Source organism: Amblyomma americanum, chromosome 2 (assembly GCF_052857255.1).
Source record: "Amblyomma americanum isolate KBUSLIRL-KWMA chromosome 2, ASM5285725v1, whole genome shotgun sequence".
Classification (NCBI taxonomy): Eukaryota; Metazoa; Arthropoda; class Arachnida; order Ixodida; family Ixodidae; genus Amblyomma; species Amblyomma americanum.
This window is the reverse complement of record NC_135498.1, coordinates 96185400-96209359: the sequence shown is the minus strand read 5'-3', so window position 1 is coordinate 96209359 and position 23960 is coordinate 96185400. Positions and strand designations below refer to the sequence as shown.

Sequence of the window (23960 nt, the reverse complement as noted above, 5' to 3'; positions counted from 1 at the left end):
CTGCAGTACACCTACCTGAGGACCTAAGCCTCTATTAGCCGGATCACACCACACACACTTGCTGTGTCTGAAACACCGCGCAAATCATTCGACGACAAGTAGCTGGCAAGTCCGAAACAAACCCTGAAAGTCATGGAGTGGCCCGAGGTAGCGACTACGGGTTAGGTTTTCCTGTCTCCGGCGGTCGGAGCCCGTTGCGTTTGTGGGTGGTCGGGCATCCCGTGAGCGGGGTAGCACGATTGGGAAATCTTGACGCCCTCCCTTTCCTGGCCAGGCAGGCCAGTAATGGAGTCGAGATATATGAAGGATAAGAACAAAAAACTCGCTGTCCCCACTCCCATCACAATACCCATAACCCCTTTCACCCAGCCTCTCCGCTACATCCCAGGAGAGATCAGGGGAGTTTCCCCGGGCCCGCTCCCTCGGTTGTAGGTCGCTATGTAACTTTTTATCCCCTCCTCATTTTTTTCCATTTTTCATACCTACGAGTGGTAAAATTATATCATTGCCTTCGGGCCTTTTCGTTTATCTTCAGAATAGATTAAGCATATTGTACGTCAGTGGTGCAAGCAGCGGCTGATTATCTTTCATTCTTGTTAGGTTGCCCGAACCTAACGAATGTCCTCCAGTACCACGCAGTAAACCACGGAGCAGAACCAAATGGCCCCCGTTTTAGCTTTGCTATGATGTTGGGCACTGCTCTGTTCGTGCACTCATTTATATCTTTCATTTAGGGATAGCAAGGCGGGAGTGGTGAAATTGAGAAGTGCACGAACGGAGAGTCTGCTTCATGACGTCGGTAGCGAACTTTAGCATTGTCGCTAATTATATCTCATGGGGCTCATGCTGGAGAACTTTACGTCGGAGCATAAAAAAAGACATAAGATACACCATAATCGAGAGTAGGGCTGTAGTTAGGTAGCCACCGCAAACCACAATCCAGTAGTTTACATAGGATTTCAGGGATGGGCACAGAAGGTCTACGCCCCTTTGTTCAAGCGGTGCTCCGGGTGGTCACACAATGTGCGCGCGAGGATTTTCAGTTGGCGAAAGGAGGCGTCGGACTCAGGGATCCACTCGGAATCCACATATCTTTCTGAATGAGGACTGTCAGGATGAACACGATATAAAGCGGAGAAATATACAATACATTGAATAAAGCGGCGAAAGCATGAGCATAAGCCAAAAATGTCCCGCAGCTCCGCAGATCCAAAAACACTGGGGTGGATTGATCGACTCGACTGCTGCAGTCTTGGCGGCATCAGCTCGGACGTCGTCTTCGCCAACGAGGTTTTGAAGTCTAATGCTTCACGCCCACCAGAGCAGAACTTATTCGAGTTTCGAACAAGACCAGTGAGAACGAGACCAGTTAAGAACAAGTATAGGACGAAAGGTAAACAGTCCTTGTGCTCACTGAACGTCTTTCCGAAAATGACAACATCGTCGAGGTAGCATATGCATATCTCGATTTAAAATCACGAAATATATTTAGTATCTATAAGGCTCTCGTAGGTGGCGGGTGCATTGCAAGGGCCAACCGTGTCACACTGCATTTATAGTTTTTCGCCTCACATTGAATTCGCACTATTTTACTTCGTCCGCGGAGTGGATAGGAATTTGCCACCACACCAATCTGGGGTCCTCAGAAAATACATAGGAGGCCGAATTAGCGTATTCGATAGCATCTTCGATACCGGGAAGCGGCTATGCATCTTTTCTTAAAACAATTAACGTTCATACCAAAGTAATCCGCGCGAAAACGCTAAGAGCCGAGCTTCTTCCGGACAAGGCTCATTGGAGCATCTCAAAAACTTAACATTTCTTAAATAACACTTTTGGTTAAAATCACCTTCACTATTTAATTGACTGCCTTGCCTTCAGAAGATGAGGAACGGTAGAGGTTTTCTCGGATTGGATGTGAACCGACAGTGTAATCCCCGTGTATGGTTTGAGATGAGGGAATGGAAGGTGTGCCTCCTGGCTATGAAATGTAAAATACCAAGTAGTGTCGCAGAAGGATAATAAAGCCGGACGAAAGTTTGCTCCTCTCCCGTGTTTATCCTCCCTACTGTAGTTGTCTTTGTGCGCGCCATAATGATTTCTGAAAAAAGTAGGTGATCCAGCTTGCCTAGAATTTGTTTTAAGTGCCCAACAGACACGCGCTAACTCAGGTTGAGCGAGTTGTCAATCATGCAATGTAATGAAGATTTGTTGCAGGACTGGCACACTGTCGTGTCCAAAAGGTCGGTAACCAAGGCAAAAGATTCTGCCGAGTCGGGGCTGCATGACACAAGTTGCATGCCTTGAGGCGGGCTACAAATTCTGTTGTACAATTCACTGTCCACAATGCAGTGCTACCTTTGGTGATGGAAACCGTGGAATGACGAACCAAGACATTCTTCTTCCTGTAGGTCGAATGGGTCAGTTCCAAAGCTGTGTCAGATACTTCCAGGGTTGTATCGGGGCAGTTAGCTGGTACCTATCTACCCGATGAATGAGCACGGTGGCAACACGAGAAACACAAAGCACACTTTGAACACGGCGTGAGTCCTCCATAGGGCTAGGTGTGAAACAATTGCACGCACATAGCTTGCCAGTGTGACGGTCGACGTTACGCCACATATCTGCAAAAAGTCGATTCCAAGAATAACGTCCTGTGTCATATGGGCGAGCACCGCCATTTCTGTGCTGAAGACTGCACCCTCCACCCCAAGAAACTATGGAACTGCACATTTAAATAACAGGCAACAGTTCCCCGCTCCCATCATAAAACAGGATATTTTTTCCCGCCAAAACACAATCTTGGGCACAAGGAGATACAAGCAGCCCGCATAACGGAAACAGTAGCTCCAGTGTCAACTAAACTCATGAAAGGTACACCATCAACGAGCACGTGCACTTTGTTCCTTAGCATAGCTGAAGACTGGAGGTGTGCTTTCAGTGGCAACTAAACCCATGACAGGTACACCATCAACGAGCACGCGCATTATGTTTCTTAACATAGCTGCAGCCTAGAGGTGTGCCTTCAATGGCAGATGTGCACCAGCTTCAACCCCACCAGTCGCCCCGACAAGTTGTCCGGTGGAACTGAGAAGGATCGGCGCCGGGGTGATGAGGATCGGTGCACGCGGTGAGCTGGAGGTGGTGTGACGCTCCTGCTATCCGGCGCTGGAAATTGACACCGCAACTGCGCAAGCCGCGGGTCCCAGAATCAAGCGTGCATGTTGGGCTTTGATCCTCCAGGCGTGGAGGATAGGTTGAGGAGCCATAACGTGATGTGCGTCAGTGGAGACAAAAGCGCGAGATGTGGCCTGGGCGACAGCAGCGGTAGCACACAAGAAAGGCACGAGAACAGGCTGCATCAACGTGCATCAACAAGTAGTCACCGTAGGAAGCATTGCACCGAACGGTGTGGGCATATGTGATAGGCGCGTCCTTGTAAAAGTGGGCGTGTGGCTCCAAAAAAGATCGTGGTATGTTGTCGCAACTTTCGACTTTCTCAGTACTTCTCAATGCTCGCTGCGTTAACGGCAGCTGCCGGACGCGGACGCGTCGGATACGCTCATAGCCTTAGTTGGTTTAAGACGTTAAACATCTATAAACAAAAAAAAACAGGTAGTATTGTTTTTTAGATAAAATCATATGTTTACAAATTATGTTCATTTTTCAACTCTTTTTTTTTTGGCAAATGAAATTTTCAGTTGCAACACGCAAATCTTTTTTCAATCTTGTAGGCCTTAAAATAACATTTATTTCCTTTTTTCGTGTATTTTAATAAACTTATATGCAATATTTTTTCAGAAAAAAACTATACTGAAACCTAGAAAAAAAAAACGGTCATTTTCCTTGCGGTAAGAAAAGAGTTAATAGAAATCTCAGATTCCCGGCTGCAATAGACGAACACGAGAGCTCTATAGAAAGTCTCAGCACAGGGCCTTCCACGTCCGCTACCGTCATCCACTGGCACGGGGACGGAACTGTGTTGCGCAGTGGCAAGTGTGCAGCGCTCAGGATCATCTGCTGATGAGCCCATAGCTGCCGTCTGAACCGGCTACTTGTAGGATAATTCAAAACTCCGTGAAGGTCTTTAGTTTATGCTACTTCTTTTTAGGTGACTTCTTTTTCAAATGAGTGTACCTCACTTCTTCTGAGCGGTACTGATTGCAACATCTTCCGAAGGCCGAAGATAAATTTCGAGATGCTGCCTGCAAACGTTTCCTGGTCATCTGCGTAGTATCTTTCCTTCTATTTTGAATTCAAACAAACTTTTGTGATAACTTTTTGCCATCACAAGGTTGCAAAGGCCCCATAATGCTGATGTTTCTTGCGACTTCAAAACCTAGCTGTTGATAACTCACAAAAGCAGCTGCATCATAATATTTTAACGGGAAGAATATACTAACAGGTATCTAAAGAAAGAGATAACGGAAGCATAGACTGTTGCGAGTTGGACCGAGCGCATAGATAGATCTTCGTCGGCATCTTGGTCCGTTTTCGACTTCAGGCATAGTTTTGTACTCCTTATTGTCGTCGTCGAATTCCCGCTGCAATACAAAATATTTTCGTTCCCGAAATAAGCATTAAGGTGCAATCAATAATTTTTTATTGTCAACTTCATGTGAAAAAATTCACAACCATACTGCCACCAAGCCGTTGGCACACTGCATTCAAATTGCGTTAGTAATGACATTTGTAATTGATTCTTGTCAAGTTTGTTCTTGTAAACTTCGTTACGTTACTAAAGTGATGATCGTATTTACTTAGGAGAGACCCAACAGCACCTGTTTAATTATTGCGGGAAAAGTCGTGCAGTGGGTTTGACCTGTGCCACCAGGTCCACGACATTCGTTAACTGTGAAAACAATTTGCGTTGTGATGTTTGAGCGTTGCGTGTTCGAATCAGGCCCGGGTCACCCGGTGCAGAGCGCAGGACGGAACGGTATGCGAACCAACCGGCTGTTGGACTTCCGAACAGATTTTTTTTATTCTGATCGCCTCGATCCGACCCGTAGCCCGAGCTTTTCTGTCGCGTGACTCATGTCGCTTCGTCTTTCTGGTGCGTTCCGATCATTCATAAAGGGCGCTGCTACGAAGCACCGCAATACATACACTCAGTCGGTGGTTACAGTAAAGACATTCAGTTACGCTCCTGCCAAACTTCCAAACATTCACGTCTTCGCATGCCATTCGACACCTCAGCTATGATTTCCTTTGTTCGCTTAAGTTGCTGCGATTACCCAATGCTTAAAATGAAACTAGGGGGTTCTAATTAACTATAGACAAGTAATTTTATCTGTTTACAAAATTCATGCGTACACTTCTCACGCACACCAGTAGTTCTGCGAAGTTTCTTGCAGGCGTGATTGATATAGTGGACCCAGGGTAAACTGCTAGCAAAAATGAATGTTTAGTATTTAAATAGTGCCTACTATATCAATCGAATATGTACCTTGAGTAACTTAGGCTAAAGAAATATGCTGCAAATTTCAGCTATAAAACTACGCCGCATTTCTCTTTAGATAAGATTATCACTAATTTTATTTTTCCATACTTTGACAGCGTAGACAAAACGAATTTTCTAATTGCTGATGCCCACTGCTGATATCTCTCTGACGTGTTCTTCACCCTTCTTGATCACACCGCCAAATCAGCGCAGCTTGGGTTTCTGTAACGGCGTGGCAATAAATGATACCCGAACACTTCTTATACCATCAGTGTACATACAATCACTCTTAAGTGAAGTGTAAGAGTGTATAAGTGGCTAACCCTAGGATTCTTCAGGAAATCTGAGAGCAAGACTCGCACTTCTGAAGAGAGCATTAACTTCTTGAGAAAATGGCGAAGGTGTCAGTTATGAGGTGTCAGAAAATTATTCATAGCCGCTGAGGCATCGAAATTATCAGTCGCGCCACTTTCTAAGTCGTCCTGCGTGCAACTGGGCAACGCTTGCTGCGTTGAAAAGAAGGGCGTGAACAGATAAGGTACTCGGCGCTCGGCGACACACGTATCTAGCCAGGCCCTCTTATCGACACACCGCTGTCTACCATAGGTCACTCAACGGTAGGGATTTGTTTATCACTTCCTTCGTTCTTTTTCTGCAAGAAGTCACAAGCAGTTGGTTTCCTGAAACAGCGCGTATTGCTTTCTAGCAGGCAGGCCGTCTTTCGTGCCTTTCCCGTGGTCCCAGACTCGGATCATTATATATAGGTGCGTCTAGGAGCATACGTAAGGTAAGTATTATTGTTTCTTTTTGGCATGTACTCAGCATGCGATATTGTTATGCTGCTCTGAAACAAAAAGTTTTCGTTGTTATGGAGTCCTCGCACATTGTTACTTTTATACTGTAGGCATTTGGCAGATACAATACTTTACTGATGTGAACGACTGAACAGCGCTGACAGACGGAAATTATTGAATTCATTTCTTCTACACCTCTCACTTTCCATTCTCTTAAGGGCATAAATCTCCGTTCTTCTCTTCCACTATGTCTGTTATTGCTATGAAGTCGTTTGCATCAACATGCACCAAGCAGCCGGAATAAGCCGTGTTCTCGAAACCCTAGTTTACGGCTTGAAATAACTTTTTCATTCAGTGACAAAAATCAAATATCACCATAAAATATCCCCCTTTAACTTAATATGTTAAAGCGGTCTAATAGCGTAATGACGAGAGAAATTCAAATCCCTGAAATAAGGAAAAGCTTAGTTATGGACAAACTTAACTTATCAATAATCAAGATGAAATCGAAGAGGTAGACATCGGACAAACTTAATCTATCAATAATCAACCAGAAATCAAAGAGGTAGACATCGGCAGTGGACTATTAGAGGAACAGATAAGTGAATGTTCTTTAGTATAACCGTTTGGACTCCAGTGACATGCTGATGTAAGAAGGTGCAGCTTAGGGTTAGGAGGATTCAATACAATTCAGTTCATTTGACCATATATTGTTGGAACTTTTTGGCAACAAGCTGCTCTAGGCAGCTTGACAATGCCCAAGATATTATAAAAAGGTAGAGCTGTGTAACTCCGTTCAAGGAAGAGAATATCAGAAAAAGAAAACAACTATTCTGATACGTTCAGCACTAATATATGCAATACAATCATGTGGTTGTTCATGGAAGTGATACTGGGACAATGTTATTGGCAAGGTGCTCAGTATACGGTATTAATACATAACAATAAAAACTATCGTAAGTTTCCATAGCAAGTTATGCACGTTATCAAACAGCATGTACATGAAAATACTTTTAAGTGAACCACCTTATCTGAGAAAATAACAAACTAAACTTCAAGTATTAGACCAAAAATGAACCACAATACAATCAACAGGCGCTTTTCAAGAACAGACACTTAAGCTTGTGTTGATTTTTTCCCTTTTCCTGCCTTTATTTCCTAATTTTTACTGCGTCTTCAGAAATGTTTGTCTCCAAAGGTTTATAGTGGGCTTGAACTTAAATTTATACTTGTTTAAAATTGAATGATGACTGGAGCTTGTAATTAGTGCGAAAACGTGGAGAGCGCCAGTTTTTTGTCGTTCGTGAAAAGATTAAAAACATGAAAAGAATTATTCCAACATTATAACGTGCTTAAAATTCGGAAGTCTCAAAATGAAAAAACGGAGAATGAAATTAAAGGTCGAGAGTAGCGGACCAGCGTGTGTTAGGTGTTCATGATTGCCAATGTATCGAATGAAGAATGCCGAATTTTGGGAGTAACGAGGCCGCAGCTTCAGCATTGAAATTGCTAAATAGTCATACTTTCGTTTGCACAGACGTATGAAGGATAGTAATAATGCTTTATATAGTGAATTACATGTGCCACTATTCTGCTTTGATGAGCAGAGCCATACCTTCGTTTCACGCAAAAACCAGCTTTCAGTAGCCGCAAAGGTGCCATCTTCTTAGAGGTCAGCAACATCGGAAGGCAACAAGGTAGAATTTTGATTTTTTTCTTTCCACTAACTCATTTAAACTAAATTCACGAGAATGCCTTGTACAATTCTATCCTCGCATTACTAGAAACCGTGATGTTCATCACTTAATGCTACAGTGCATCTGCTGCAAGGCGTTACAGCACTTTGCCCAGAGCAAAATTTATTGACAACGCTGCACAACTCAACAAGAGAAACTCTTTCTGAGAAAGCGCGCAAGTAGGTGCATGTAAATCGAAAACGTACTTTTTGTACGAAGCCTTCTTTGCACAGCTATGGATGGAAAGATAGCTTTTTTACAGATTGCATTAACAATAGGCGCTACTAGACTCAAGTTTCATGTTTTTATAATGCACTTCTTTTTATTCCACAAAATATTGTTACGTGGCCCAAGGCGGAAACGACGCAAGAACGACTCGGGCACAGCACACAGGCCGAGAGCTCAGGGTCCGTACAGGGCACAGAGCACCCAAGCCCAGAACACGCGCACCAATGAGACACTTCGTTCACTTCGTCTTCACTCACAATATCGTTGCACACCGCCGGTCTCAAAAACAGCGTCTCGGTGTGCATTAAGACGTGTCAGGGGATAGCGAGAGGTAGGGATTGAGGCGAGAGACGTGGGCAATGTCACGCTGAGCTGCACGGAAGGTGGTAGCTGGGAAGGCCTGGGCGATCCCGTAGTTTACAGCGGTAACCTGGAAGAGCACACGGTATGGGCCAATATATCGAAACAGAAGTTTTTCTAAAAGCCCAACGCGGTGAAATGGCGACTAAAGCAAGACGAGGGCGCCAGGGGAGAAAGACATCATGCGATGGTGACAGTCGTAGGAGTTTTGCTGTGAAGCTTGCGAGGCTACTAGTCAGGATCACGACAGTTGGCGGGCGTGGTCGACCTGGGCAGTTGCGTCGCGTGCGTATTCAGAAGGCTGAGAAGTAGGCGTCAGAAGCAGTTTGTCCAAGGGTAATTGGGTCTTGCGGCCGTACAGAAGGAAGAACGGTGAGTATTTGGCAGTGACATGACTGGAGGAATTGTATGCGAAAGTGACGTATGGAAGGACGATATCCCAATCGCGATGGTCCAGTGCAATGTACATAGCGAGCATAGCGGTAAGAGTGGGGTTACGCTGCGGTGTGAGGCCGTTTGTTTAGGGGTGATAGGCGGTGGTCAGCTTATGTTTAGTCAAGAATGAATGGAGAATTTTCTCGACTACATTAGATAGAAAGCAGCGGCCGCTGCCGGTGAGAGGTTGGCGGAGTGCACCATGGTGGCGGATGAGACCGTACACAAAGCACCGGCAACGTCAGTAGCAATACTCGTGGGGAGAGCCCGCGTGATTGTGTAGCGAGTGGAATAGTTCGTAGCAACGCAAGCCATTTGTATGCGGAGGTGAACTCACGAAACGGGCCCGAAAGGTCAAAGCCGACACGATCAATAGTTTCGGAGGGCACATCACTAGATTGTAGAATGCCCGCAGAGAGAGTGAAGTGCGTTTCCGGCTCTCGCGCTGGTCGCAGCGCAGGCATGAAAAAAGCGGTGTATAGGCTGGTAGAAGCGGGGCCAAAAGAAGCGACAACGCACGCGGCAGTAAGTACGTGAGAAACCCAGATTTCCAGCGTGGTGGGTCATGAAGCTCGTGGAGGACATCAGCGCGAAGGTGCTTGGGCAACACGAATCGTTGCCGGGGCCGCGGGGTTGAGGCTTCTGCGGTATAAAGTGCCATGATGCAGCGCTAACAGGCGCAAAGCATGGTCAGATGGGGAGCAGTTGAGGCGGTCAGTAATGGAATACAGCTCAGTATCACGTCGCTGTTCATCGCTAACGGGAGAAATAGCAGAGAGTTAGAGCGCGTATGTGTCACAGTCCGTGCCTATGATGGTCAAAAGGTTAAGCGGAAGATCGGGAGAGCCAGTCGGCATCAGTGTTGCCGACAGGACTTGCAGACCATAGTGTAATCGTAGTCTTGTAGGCCTAAAGCCCAGCGACCGAACCGGCCCGTAGTATCTTTCAGAAAGGAGAGCCAGCATAAAGCATGTTAGTTTTTCACAGCCGTAAAAGGGCAGCCGAATAAATACGGGCGCTATTTTGCAGCGACCCACACGAGGGCCAAGCACTCGCGGCCCGTGATGAAGTAATTCCGATCTGATGCAGAGAGGAGGCGGCTGGCGTAGGTGATGCCACGGTCAGAGCCATATTGCCACTGAGAGAGAACAGTGCCGATTCCATGATCGCTGACGTCAGTGCGGACTGCAGTGGGAGCGGCCACATAGAAGTGTGCCACTGACTGGCGAGGTGGTGAGCATCATGATCAGCGCGGCAATGGCGCTTGCCTGTAGGGGTCCTCTGGAGAAAATCATGTCCTTTTTGAGTAGATCACTGATAGGACAGGCGATGTCGGCAAAGCCTTGCACAAATCGACACAAGTATGAGCAGAGCTCCAGGAAGCTCCGCACGGCGTTACAGGAACGCGGCACCGGGAAGTCTTGCACCGCCTGGATCTTAGCTGGATCAGTCAAGACGCATGTTGTCGACGACATGAAAAAATTTTAATTGTTTTTTTTTCTGGGGCAAGAAAATGGCGCAGTATCTGTCTCACATCTCGGCGTACACCTGAACCACGCCTTAAGGGAAGGTATAAAGGAGGGAGAGAAAAAGAAAGGAAGAAAGAGGTGCCATAGTGGGGGGCTCCGGAATAATTTCGACCACCTGGGGTTCTTTAACGTGCACTGACATCGCACAGCACACGGGCACCTTTAGTGCTTCGCCTCCATCGAAACGCGGTAGTCGAGGTCGGGTTCAAGCCCGGGTACTCCGGGTCAGTAGACGTGCGCCTTAACCACTGACCCACCACGGCGGGTCGTCAACATGGCCGAAGATCGTGATCTGAGAACGCGCAGAAACGCACTTGGAGGAGTTGAGCTGCAGGCCGGCATGACGGAAAAGGGAAAGATTCTTGTAAAAGTCATCGAGGTGAGCGAACAAGCTAACGGAGAAGAATATGACGTCTTCGAGATAGCACAGGCACGTGGACTATTTGAATCCGTCTATAAGGGCGTCCATAATGCGTTCGGACGTGGTCGGCGCGTTTTATAAACCAAAAAAGCATAACTCTTAACTCATACAGCCTAATATGTTTCACAAAGGCGGTCTTCTGACGGTCTTTTTTGGTTATATAGTTCAAGTGGCGATAGTCAACACTGAAACGCCATTGGCCATCCTTTTTCTTCACTGAGTTTAGGTAACTGAGGTAAAGTAAATGGTAATATCAGCGCAGCGCTTAGTACCAAATAATGTGACTGCACTTGTAAGCCCCCTGATTTTGAATTGAAAGATTAAAGTACGCGTCTAGAATTGTTTTCTCGCGTCTATTATATGAAGGTGCATGATTAAAAAACTGGAATGAGAAACTCGCTTCTTAACTTTGGTTGATAGTTTTATAGCCGTTTTTTTCTTTGCATTGCGTGCCTTTTCCAGCGCCCGTGTCACTGGATGACTCTGCCCCCACACTCATCACGATGGACAAAAAAGACCTTTCAGGACAAGAAGTGACGGAGGAAATGCATTATGCTAGACTTCAGGTGATATCTTATACTTATTTTTCTAGTATGAAGCATGAAGACAATGAACAAAAAACAAGCATGAAGGCAACAAGCATGAATTCAACACGTGGCTTTCCCTGCTCGCGCTGCAGTTTTCTCTCCGTGGCTATTGGTCAAAGGGGGGTGCGGCATGTTCGAAATCGTGTCCCTTTAGACGTGAAACTGGATATGCGTTTTAAAGTCGTGGCTGTCTCTGAGAATCTGACCCCAAAGATAAAGAAGCACTCAGAATACGCAAGGAGAAAAAAGAAAAACCGCTGCAATGTCCTGCATTACGTGCAGGGAGCTTCAAAAATAATCAATAGAAAGCATGCTAGATGTTATGTCGACGTGGTTTTTAAGCACCTTAAAATAAAGCCGGCCTGCGTGGTCTTGTGAACGGGAATAACAACAGCGCTGGTTTCAGTAAAAAGCACGCCACAATTTTTGCCTTGCAAGGAATTCTTGGTATACAATGTCTCACTGAGTTAGGTGAACTTAGTACTCGTCAGATCGATCGCTGTCAGGAATATTAAGAGAGCATGCCGCGTCCTTGAGTACTGTAAATGTGGACTGCATCATCCGCTTCTTGTAGGGTTTCCCATTGTTGCAAAACGCGCCGCTTATGCGAAGACACGAAGGGTCGCTTCGACGTGATCTTCTGGAAGCGGCAGAGATTGCAGAAATGACCCTTGTTTTCAGTACGCTCTTAGCATTCACTACACAGAAAGAGCTCTTTTCTATGATCTTTTACTTCGTCTTATATCCGTTCGTTTTTATTTTTAACCAGTGACTTCCCAATACTGCAGGCAGCATTGCTGCCTACGCAGGAACCTTTACTCAGTGCTCGAACGTAGACATCAGCGCGTAAAATAAGAGATTACTGCCTACAATTGCATTGTTTGGCGGTGTGCGCTTAGAACGATTTTTGAATGCGACTAGTCACTATAAGGTACAGAAACAGTGCTTTCGAATGGTTGAGGCATGATGGTCTTTCCTGTGGTGGGAGCAAATCTCCTCTGAACTTGTTGCGTAATGCAAGATTACAGATTAGAGTTTTATTTTTCTTATAACCTGTCCTGCTAGAAGCAACTCTGGCCAGAGCCTTGATCATGCGCAGGGACTGAGCATTTCCTCATTTCAGTAACCCGATTTCAGAAAAGCCGGTTGCTGTCTATGGTGCGCTGCAATAAGCCAATTCCGTGCGGGTCAGACTGGTGCCCTCGCATTCTCAGCTCCAGCGTGAAACCAACTAGAAAACGATGGCTTTGGCGGAACGTTATCTTGTCTCGCAGTGAAAAACGAACTTCAATGTTGTTGTTTTTTTTTTGCCGAGACATAGCAACAAATAATACTGGGCTTTTTCCTCACTGTTGTTTGTTGTGCGTGGCAAAAAAAATCTTACAGCCGTTTACGTTGATAATCAAACGCGAAGCACTGCTCAACCCTGCTATACTTTCATAAGCATTTTACACATTCTTATGATTCCGATAACTTTGGTAGTTAAGGCTCCCATGCAAAGGATTGTACTCTATATACATCGATCATCCCTGTTTATTTTCATTCCTTACATTTTCATGCCGATGAAGGAACACAATTTTGTGATCCGTGTAGTAGTTGGATGTACAGTTTACGCTAGAAACTACAGGTTAATTTACAAAAACCCGCTGTAGAACAGTGTTCCACTGCGTGGAAATCATATCTTCAGTCATCGCCAATCTTATATTGCTCATCCAACTGCATGACAAAGTTAGGATGCTTACAACAATCTTTGTTAAAATCACCCGCCAAAAGTAAAGTTTCATTATTAATTATGATTGGCAGCCCCGCATACAGATTGTATAGCAGTTGTGTGACTCGCATGGGGCGCAATGTATAGTACGATTACAGCATTGGTCGAGCGCAATCGAACGGCACACAGTTCACTATTCTCTAACGACTTCTGTGGCAGCTCCACAGCTATTACTTCTGTGCCTCTCTTAGCATACTTAGCAACATCCGCATATTTGTTCTGAGGACTTTGCGAAGCTCAGAGAAAGTCGAAGCCAGATATAGCAATTGGATAGTACTCAGGTTTCTTTCTGGTCTCAGTCAAGCACATTATCTGTACCTCTTTCAAAACAGCATCTTTGCCGATGTCTCCTTAATTTAAGCCCAATGATTACATTAATCAATGCAACCGGCTAGGACGCGCAACGCGGCGTCGCCACCGTCTCCTTCGCACTTCAACCTCACGGAGAGAGAGAAACAAGGAGAGGGAGAGCGAAAGAGCAGCAGCGGCGCGATGAAAATAATACTGTGTTATTTCCAGTCTAATCTTATTCGCGGTGTAGTAGTAGTAAGTGGTCTTATTAAAAAATAATAAAAAGGAAGGAAAAGACTTTTCCTATCCCCGGCATATGCCATCGATACTGAAGCACTTGAGCTGGGGCAGAGCAAATAAAGGATAGCAGGCAAAAAGGAGCAATGAAATGAAAGAGGTGAAGGGACCGAAAGAGAGTATAGAGGGAGAGGTAATGTACACTAACTGTTTACACGATAACAAACACGTACAGGTTGCGCGCGGTTTGTAAAACCTCTCTCGGTTTTGTAAAAACGAAAGCCTCATAGCTAGTTTACATTGTTTGTGTACACCTCAAGCGCGCCACGAACACCTGCTAAAACACTGAGTTGCCAAGGTTTTAGTCGCGCGTTGTGGTGCGCTTGAGGTGCCCACAGACAAAGCGAACTAGCTATGAGGCTTTCCTTTTCTGAAAGACCGAGAGAGGTTTTTGACAAGGCTTCGCACTGCCATCGGCAAAATTCATGATTGCGGCTAGAAGTGCTATGCAATTCTAAAAATTCCAGCAGTCGCTTTATCACGTTATGGGAAACGAGAAAACGGGGCAGCTGGCTGTCCTGTGCTATAGAATTCGTTCCCGCGGCACTCGTTTCTTCGCGGCAAGTTGACCTTCTTTTCTGCTGTTTGAATGATCCTTAACGTGAAAACTGAACGTTTTCTTCGTTCCAATTGGCAGCGAACGCAGACATCTATGGCTACAGATTTACTCCATGCAATGAATTCCCGATAAGAGAGTCGGCAAATGTGAATAGCACTGGCCTCAATTGCATGCATACGACTCTTAGGTAGAAAAAAAAACTGGAGAGGACACTTAAGCTCCGAATTAAGGGCATGATACGATTGCCTAGTGGGTTAGTCTTCCTATTTATAGCGGTTTGACGTCTTTTAAGGCAATTTTCATTTTTCCAATAGCTTGAATTAATTTCTTGATCAATTTCATTCTTTAAATTTTCTTCATTAACATCATCAAGCAATGGCTTTTCATTCTGAGAATTTCGACACCCTTTAACCCCCTTTTCCGAATTTTCATTTTTCATTTCCCTAATAATTCTATCAACAATTAAAAACAATGTTTTTGTTAACTCTCAATCGCCTATATTAGCACTGAGCTGGTGACCCAAAATGTTCGGGTTTGATCCCGGCTGCGACGATCTAATTTCGATGGAGCGAAATTCTACAGGCCCGCGCACTGTGCGATGCCAGTGCACGTTAAAGAACCCCAGGTGGTCGAAATTTCCGGAATCTTTAACTACGGTGTCCTTCATAGCCTGAGTTGGTTTAAGGCGTTACACTTCTTAAAAGATAAACCTTAAATCACACCGATCAATCGTCAACCACTAGAGCCACAAATTACCATGATACATTTCTTTTTAAACAGCCCCCGATTATAGGTAACCGGTTCGAATCTCTGCCGCAAGCTAGACTTTCACTTAACTATTACGTTTATGCTTCGTAAAACACTGAATTTTATGACACCATCCAGAACATTCTGCGGCAAACGGTTGACACAATACAATTTTTTTTTCCGCAGCCACCTATTATTTCCGACACGCTGTGCCGACAACGCCAACGGATTTCAGACGAGCTGCATACGCTATGGCGTAAAATCTTGTTTTAAACTGAAATGATGGCTGTGGTTACAATAACTTCTTAGATGTCAAATATTAATGCGCAGCGTTAGCTAAACTGAGGAATTAAACGTATCAGGATTTATTCTGCAGTAGTAATGAACGAGGTCAACATTCCTAATAGTTATGCTTAATAGCAGGTACCGTTTTAAAGAATTCCCTGTGACGTCGATTGAAACTATAACGACCCACTAGTAACTGTTTGGCTATTTTTCAAACCGTTGCAAACTCCGTATATTTACTCTTCTGCGAAACCACTGCCACCACCGTTTTGTTCACACTGCATCATTCTTCTAGTTTTCTTTTATTCGCACAATAGGCGCGTTTAAAACACTGTTGAAGGCAAGCCAAGGCAATGCCCATTTTGCTGGTCCATGTCTGGCGCGAGGCCGATGGGACTGACCGACGCTCGGGGGTTTTATAGGCCAGCACGCGATAGCTTTCCATGACGTCGATGGGGGATGAGTTTGTGTACGTCATCTATGTTCTGATCACCCACGCCACCTAGGATGACAGCACGGAAAGTACCGCCGCGACTGCTACTGACCTACTTCAGAGACTGCGTTTGCCTCCAGCCGGCATACGTCATGGCTACATTGGCCAACATGATCGGCGTATAGCCCTCCACTGAACGCAATTACCCCACAGCTTTCGCTCTCTAACGAGGTTCAGCAGTAGTCGAACCGGAGCTGATTTTTTTCTCTATCAATACTTTTGGGAATTAAGACTGCATGACACTTCGTAAAAGGCCCTGGAAGAGCTTCTACGTCAAAAGCCATCGTGAAGATCTGCAGCAGGATAGGAGTTACAATGGATTTAAATGTTTTATGAACTTCACTCGAAATCCAGCCAGGACCGGGAATTTTGAGAGAGGCAAGTGATGGATAGCTAGTTTTACCTCCCTGTGTGTGAGAGAGCCGCTAATAATGAAACAGAACTCTTCTGATGAAGGCGTCACCAGAGATTTGAAACGTGCGGTGACGTCCAAATTTTGTGTATCAGGGGTAGCACTAAACAACGCCGTGTACTAATCCACGAATACGGACAATACTTCTCCGGTATCTGTCACTAGAGTCCAATTAGACGTCATATTCATAATCTGCTTCGCAATCCCTGACGGCACTCATCAAGCAAAGCTTTTCGTGTCCGGCGTTCACAGTGAAGAGTACGCTCGGTACGAGATCTGACTAAGGCACCCCTGTATCGTTCCGCATTGTACTTTTGTAACATAAAGCACTCATCATGCAAAGCTTTTCGTGTCCGGCGTTCACAGTGAAGAGTACGCTCGGTACGAGATCTGACTAGGACACCCCTGTATCGTTCCGTATTGTAGATTTGTAACTTAATTTTATTACTAGCAATTTAATGCGTGTATAAGCCAAGCGCTTCACATTACAATTCATATAGGTTGTAAAGCTTTTGTTAAGTGCCTGCTCCTGATGCTGCTTATAAAATGACTTAACAGAGCCGATCTCAATAGCTATCGCATATACTTCCTGCTTAAATATTTCCACGCAGCACACAAGGGTAGGCTGCAGAAAAACATGATTGCAGCTGCGAGCGCACAACAATAATTAACTCTCGGTCATACACAAACGATGAGTTTAACTTCCAAAGCGCCCACTGCTGCCTAAATTGTGAACGGCCCTTGCCGCCAAGTTGAGCAACCTCCGTTCAGTGATCAGAAAACAAAACCGGAATACTTTCAAGTACAGGTCTCTGAGAAACTAGCTACAAGATAGATAAATCCAATCTAGACGAGTGCGAGAGTGCCCCTGAATGCGCGTGAATGATCGAGAAGCATGGCAGAATGCTCCAGCATGGATATGCCCCGCTTCTTCTGTAACCCGCGGCAAGACATCGCCGCTAATGTCAGTGCGGGGCACCAGGACCAACGCGCTCAATCAGTTCACAAATGCAGTTGCAGTTAAAATCACCCATTAGCACGACATGCGAGTCACAGTCAAATAAACAAGCCATGCCTTCAAATATACGAATGCGCCTGGCTACATTACTGAACGCATAAACTTTTATCAGTCGCCATGGCTTTCCATCACGTAGAAATTCACCGCATATGAACCGGCCCTAAGCGTCGGTGTCTAAGTAATACCAGAACAAGCGAGGATGTATCGCAGAAACAAGAAAGAACCCGCCGACAAGAGTCCCCGCTGCTTTTGCCCTTTATTAGGAGCCGATTTCTTTGTGTTCTGTGTAACAGTAATATTCATGACTTCTCTGTTTTGGGTAATGGCGTCAAAGTGCTTGCATATGCTGATGATAAGGCTTTTTCTCCATTTACAAGCACAGCACTTGCAGGATTGTGTCAACAATAGATAGATTTGGCATCGTCTCTGGGAATGAGATGAATCGCTTCAAAAGTACTAGCCTGTGATTCAGTCCATGGGGTTCAACACCGCTCCGCTATGCCGGAATAGAATGGCCATGTATGCCGTTTAAATATATTGGCGTTCCACATTATGTACATTACTGGAAGGAGCGGGTTCCGTTCATCGAGCGTTACGTTCAGAGTTCTGTCCCACATCCACTTTCAATTTTCGGTCGTGCCGAGGCCTGCAACACCCTTCTGGCAACAATTATTTATTACGTACTCCACGTCTAGCACTGCGCTGCACATGGCATCCAGCGTTTTCATCGAGTATTTGCGACTCTTCTTTGGGCATCCAGTTTATAGCCGATGTGACGTGATAATCTTTTCAAGCCGTCTGTGCAGGAGGATTCGGCTTAGTTCATCTTATGTGAGGCAGTTAGTTGCTCATTTCTTCTTTTAAGAGCGTTAGCTCTTACCCATCACGTTTCGAGATTTCGTGAGGTCTGCTACCACCCTTACATCACAGCGCCATCTATGGCACCAACTACTCATCACGTTTCGAGATTTCGTGTGGTCTGCTACGTCCCTGAGATCACAGCGCCACCTGTGACAGCAACTAGAAAACAGCACATCTCGGATTGAGACTTCAAGCGCCGTCTACAATAACATTTTAGAAACAACCACCTCTCGAGTGTAAATGATGACGTCGCGGTCCAATATGATGGATTGAGGTGGAACTATGTATGACGCCAGGGGACGAAATGGCGGCATAGCTTCAGTTTCTCAAATCTAAGATGGCGGCCATAAATTTGGCTGTGCCATCTCATTCCTTGCACCCCTACCAGTGTGACGTGAGGGGACGAAATGACGGCAAAATTTCGGTTTCTCGAATTTAAAATGGCGGCCATTAAAGTTGGTTGTGCCCTCACTTCTCATTCTCTCCTTATCCCCTGGTATGATGTCAGGGGACATAGTAGCGGCATAGTTTCGGTTTCTCGAGTCTAAGATGGAGGTCATTAAAATTGGCTTTGCCCAACCATCCCTTGGTTGTGTCTCCCCCTCCCCAATCCCCCCACATATACCAAGTTTCGTCTTTAAAAAATTCTACTATTCCTCCTGCCCTAGCTTTGGGTCAGTAAATAGCATGCACAGCCATAAGGAAAGTTGAGTTTTACATGGCTGACATGATATGGCACTGTACTAGAAATAATGTAATCATAGTTCCGTTTTATAGGGAATTCGCGAAAATATTTTCACCAAGTTAAAGTTCTTTTCCAAGAAAACGCATCCTGCTTCGGCCAAGATATTGATGGCAATATGCGATATGGGTGATTGAAGTCTTCTAAATTAAAAACAGACGCCCAAAACTGCCGACTCAATACGTTGTTTTTGTGCTGCATAGCAGTGAAAGAAGCGGCTATTTCCAGGCATCAATGATATAAGGATATCTTGCGAATAACTTGGGCCTCAAATTAAAGCGCTTCTATTGTTTTATGTTTCAGAGTTTAGTTCAGAAGTTGACAGGAACTTCTGCGCCCATCTCGCGACTTGTCTTGGATTTGATGGATGAATGCTGGTGCCACAACAACACCAGAGCGCCTTGGAGTATCCCGCATATGCCACTCGAATGCAAGGCACCCGAAAATACTGATTCTCTTCTTCAAACGACCCATTGCCACTTTCGAAAAGCACCTTGTATGTATTGCCCACGTGTTAGAGATAGAGTTCTATTAAATACTTTAGGAGATGTATTGCAGCAAAAATGTTCTATGTGCATGTTGTTTCCAGAAAAATAGCAACATTAGAAAGACCAATTTGCTGCCTTGTCTATCTAAATGCTCTTTGTGCGCTATACTGCGTTATGTTGTGTTGCTATTCTAATAGTCGCCGAGAAGCGAATTCTGATGAAACTCCTGTTTTTTTTTTCTGCAGACTCCAGTTTATCTTCCCGCGCTTATTACAAGCAAGGTGTTATTTGGGAAACCTTTTGAAAAATTGGTCGCGAAAAGACTAATCCTTTGTATGTGGACACCATGACTTTCTTTGGAATTGCATACAGGCTTCTTATGGCTGAACTGCCCCACTTAAATTCAGCGATAAATTGAAATGTCCAGCTTACATCTTGAAGTTTGTTCTTTATAGTTAGCAACAATTATCTATAAAAAATAGACTGCATCTCAAGAAAGCTCAACGCCGGTTCATGTGAATAATGCCCAATTGCATTAAGTACTTTATGTTGAGGAACAGGAATTATGCAAAAAACGTTCTTATAGCAAGTTGTTGCCTATGATCATGAAATAATTTCTCCCCTAGATTAAATAGAGCAGAGCATGCACAGAACCGACTGAAACAAAATAAAAACAGTTATATTTCAGACCAGGTTTGGCGGCCGCGTGTCACTAGCCAAGCGCGACGAGAATATGCAGCCCTGCCATACTACCATCCAATTAGGAGTTTATGGATTCTCTCCCCTTACTGTAGACACTTTCCATGTTGAATTGCCATCTTTAGATCTACTCCGCAGCGCTGACCTTACAGGCTTCAACGATAGGTGGCCCTCCGCAAATCGGCCAGCCAGCGTTGGTTCGCCGTGAAAAAATATGGCTCCTTTATCTGCCCACATCTTAAAATCTGTCGTCGTTGATTAGCTTCCCAGCATTCAGTTTTCTGCAAGAATAAATTGGTCCGCAACCTGGAAATATCTATTCATTATGCTCCATTCCAGCCACAGAAGGCTCCAAATCACTCAACCTTCCTAAAGTAATCAGTTCGGATGCAGTGACTTCCTCGCGTTACTGACGTTTTGACACTCATGGCTCTGAAGGCAAAAGCGGTCGGGTTATGCTCCTTTTTGCATTGCAACTCTTGCATAGCATGTCACTGTGGCAAGTCCCGAAAAAACACCAGTGCGTCAAGCATTATGGATCACAGTTATCTAAATCATTTCTGTACATGGCCGTCAGTTCCATGATTGAGTGACAGTACCTATGGGATGTGTGCCTTTCTTCCATGACGAAGATATCCTAGTGTTACTAAACGTTTTAGCCGCCATCACGTCCGCATGGCAAAAAAGGCCTCTGGACGAGGGCACTCTCACTCGTGGTGGGTGTGTTACTGTCATGCAATTTTTGTCACCACTAATTAATGCCTTCCCCATGTGAGCCCCCCTTATGTATGCGATTTTATCGCAGTCACTCAAGGCCTTAACAGCACAGAATCTGTTCCTTCCATCTATCCGTGAGGAAAGGCATCTTATTTTAATTCAAAATTTAATCGAGAATGCAGTGAGCAGAGCTTCTCGAGCTTTGTGCATTTACCTTACGAGGACAGGCAATGAAATGGGCACTGATTCCCAGACTTAGATTTCCCACATACTGTCAGAGCCTCTCAACGGCGACAAGGTGTGCTGAGAAGGGATGTCACACTGCAATCTCTTGCGAGCATAGCAAGCTCGTGTGCAGTACGAAACCTCAAACTGAATGCACGGCTAACATGTTACTTTTGTATTCCTTGCCCAAGTATCAGGCGGTGATCTTCAAAACAAACAGAGCAGGAATTTCGCTCCATGCGTTTATAGCCCACACCTAGCGTAATGCCTTATGAAAATCCTTGAGACAAGAGAAATTCATAAGCATTGAAAACGAATGTAGAGCTGTTCACGCTAATATACCCAAAATTCACAAATCATGATGGTTGGTTTAATTTTTTTTACTCCGTCAAACAGCATAGACAACAGAAGCTTTTTGTGTGTTCAAGTTTGCAATCATTATCTGTGTTCTAGTTTGTTCTTTGTTTTCCTAACTGTCACTTAGCATAAAACCAAAGCAGCAACTCATCGCGTGATGACCTATTCCGAGGGGCCGATTGTCTAATAGCCTATGCAAGAAAGTTTTGGTAACATTTATGTGTTTCACAGTCGTTTCTCAGAATAGTGTTTGTGTCAGCTGTATTTCTCTAGTCCTGAGCATTTTGATGTATTACATGGCGCTGCTGTGTTGATGAAGGTTGCAGCTGCTGGAGAAAGAGTTCTGTCTGCAATTTAGGCATGCGTGTCGCACCAATGGAGATATGGAACCGGTGGCTTAACGTGAGTTCATTCTTTATTTTAAAAAAAACTCGATTTAAAAAAAAACTCGAATAAAAATACTCGATTTTAAAGGGACACTGAGGAGAACTCTGTCATTTTTTTTTTGTTAGCAAAATCTGATAGTTCGGCATTTCATGGCTTTGTTGCCACTTGTCCGGGCGCGAAAGATGCATTTATTTCAAAAAAATTTGGATTCGAAGAAGAAAAAGTTCTTCCCGCCGCTCTGATTCAAACTCAGGGAACTCTTATGACGCCACGGCAACTCTTATGACGTCTCAGAACGGAGTGACGTGATACGTGACGTAAACGCAGACTCCGTGATTTCTGACGGCTAGCGGTGCGGTGCGCAACCTTCCTTTGCCAGCCTCAGAGATTCGTGGTTCCAAGAAGTAAGGAAAATTCCTCTAAGGTGGCACCTCTTGTCCTAGGAAGTCATCACGCTTGTACTTGCGAGATTGGCCTTTGGAGGCGACACCTGTATTTTGGTTCTTGCTATTTTCTATATTACAAGAGCTTTATTTTCAGTAAGAGTGGCGTTTTTGTGATCAGGAGCTGCTATTCTAACGATACAAGCCAACTTCAATTTCTCCTCAGTGTCCCTTTAAAAAACGAGATTAAGACATAAAGGGAGTGGGTGCATAAAAAGGGACAGAAATGCAGATGGCGGCATCAGTTTTTAGCTTCTTGTGTTGCAATAAGAATAAAAAACCTTCAGAATTGTGTCACCTGACAAGGACTATCATTTTGTAATTTTTTATTAGGACCTGGGCCTATTCGGTAATACTTCTGAACCACGACTATGCAGCAAATACAAAGACAAAATAACTTTTTAAACAGTTTCCTATTATAAGGCAGTATAAAGTTTAACGTAAATTTACCCCCACGCTTAATGCACAGACCTTACCACCAAACGCTAGTGGTTCAGCAGCATCTTCACTCGTTATCGCTGGCAAATGCTTGAAGTTAACTTGCTTCGGACTGGTGTGGCTTCTTTGGTAAGACATGTGGTGGCATTTCGGTATTGTGTCTGTGATTAGCACAATAAGCTTAGCTTCAAGGGAAAGACCAAACTGGCGCTAAGGTCATTTTTTTTCGTGTCAGATAATTCCCGTTTCACTCTTTTGTGAATAGGTATGCTATCCCATCTTAAATCGCTAACAATTCCTGTTACTTGCTCAAAGCTGCTTATGGTACCTCTTTAATTGGTTCGCCTTACATGTTTAGCGTCATGTCTACTTGTGAATGTCAATGTATCCGGTAACCTTAACATTTGTACATATGTAAATAAATTTTGTCCAATCAGGAAAATAACGTTTTACTGAATAAGAAAAGTTGGAATAGATACAATTGCGAATATGTATGAGGATGTTGCTAGACAATATTTCAAACCTACCATGAACACATATAAAAGCTGCAGCATGCCTATCCGAGTATCACATGTCTTAAGATGAGATTTATTGTACATAAGCAGCTGTGTCTATATCATGCACCCACCACGTTATTATAATGTGTAAAATCATACATGGTCTGAATGTTCAGTGTTCAGGAAGCAGAGTAAACTATAGCTGCCTTATGTTTTTCTAGAACGATATCTTAAATCCATTTTCAAATGCATCATTCGCAGCGTGCTATATACAAGCGAAATCAATATTATCGTGCCTTCAAGCAAACCATGGCAACCATCATCGAACTTAATTCCCTGTACTGTGCAAACGATGCTGATTTGTTTCAGTGGAGAAAAAAAGAACTTAACTTTTTCCTGCCGGTAATTGCACTGCTTCGTTTTTTATTAAAAGAAAGATGGCAGTAAAGAAGTTTTGGTTCTTTTTCAATAAAACATTATCAGTATCCGTAAACTCTATGCGCGGTTAAGCACAAACTGCCTCTAGCTTTCGCTCAAGTTGGAGCTCAGCCATCAGCGCCGTTGACTGACCTGCACAGCAGTGGGGCCCCGCAGTCGCCGAGCCATTCTGCCATATGTTTCATCATAATATGCTGGGCACAATTTACATATTTGCGATGGAAAGCTACAGAGCACATAATTTCCTGAAATTTTACCTGCG

At 44.5% G+C, this 23960-nt stretch overlaps 1 protein-coding gene across 7 annotated transcripts in view; it reads left to right on the top strand.

Annotated features, from left to right (window-relative positions):
* Positions 1-6042: 6042 nt before the first annotated feature.
* The window catches only part of LOC144121641 (caspase-14-like), a 35695-nt gene continuing 17777 nt past the window's right edge, over positions 6043-23960 (top strand). For 2 of the 7 annotated variants that reach the window (XM_077654956.1, XM_077654951.1), the window contains exons 1-4: positions 6082-6230; positions 11409-11512; positions 19313-19505; positions 21815-21897. In XM_077654956.1, the coding sequence (XP_077511082.1) occupies positions 11450-11512; positions 19313-19505; positions 21815-21897 (339 nt within the window). In that variant the 5' untranslated portion in view covers positions 6082-6230; positions 11409-11449. Of the gene's footprint in view, positions 6061-6081; positions 6231-7844; positions 7935-10085; positions 10230-11408; positions 11513-19312; positions 19506-21814; positions 21898-23960 lie in introns of those variants that run through there. The other 5 variants (XM_077654954.1, XM_077654953.1, XM_077654952.1 and 2 more) reach the window with 5 other exon arrangements.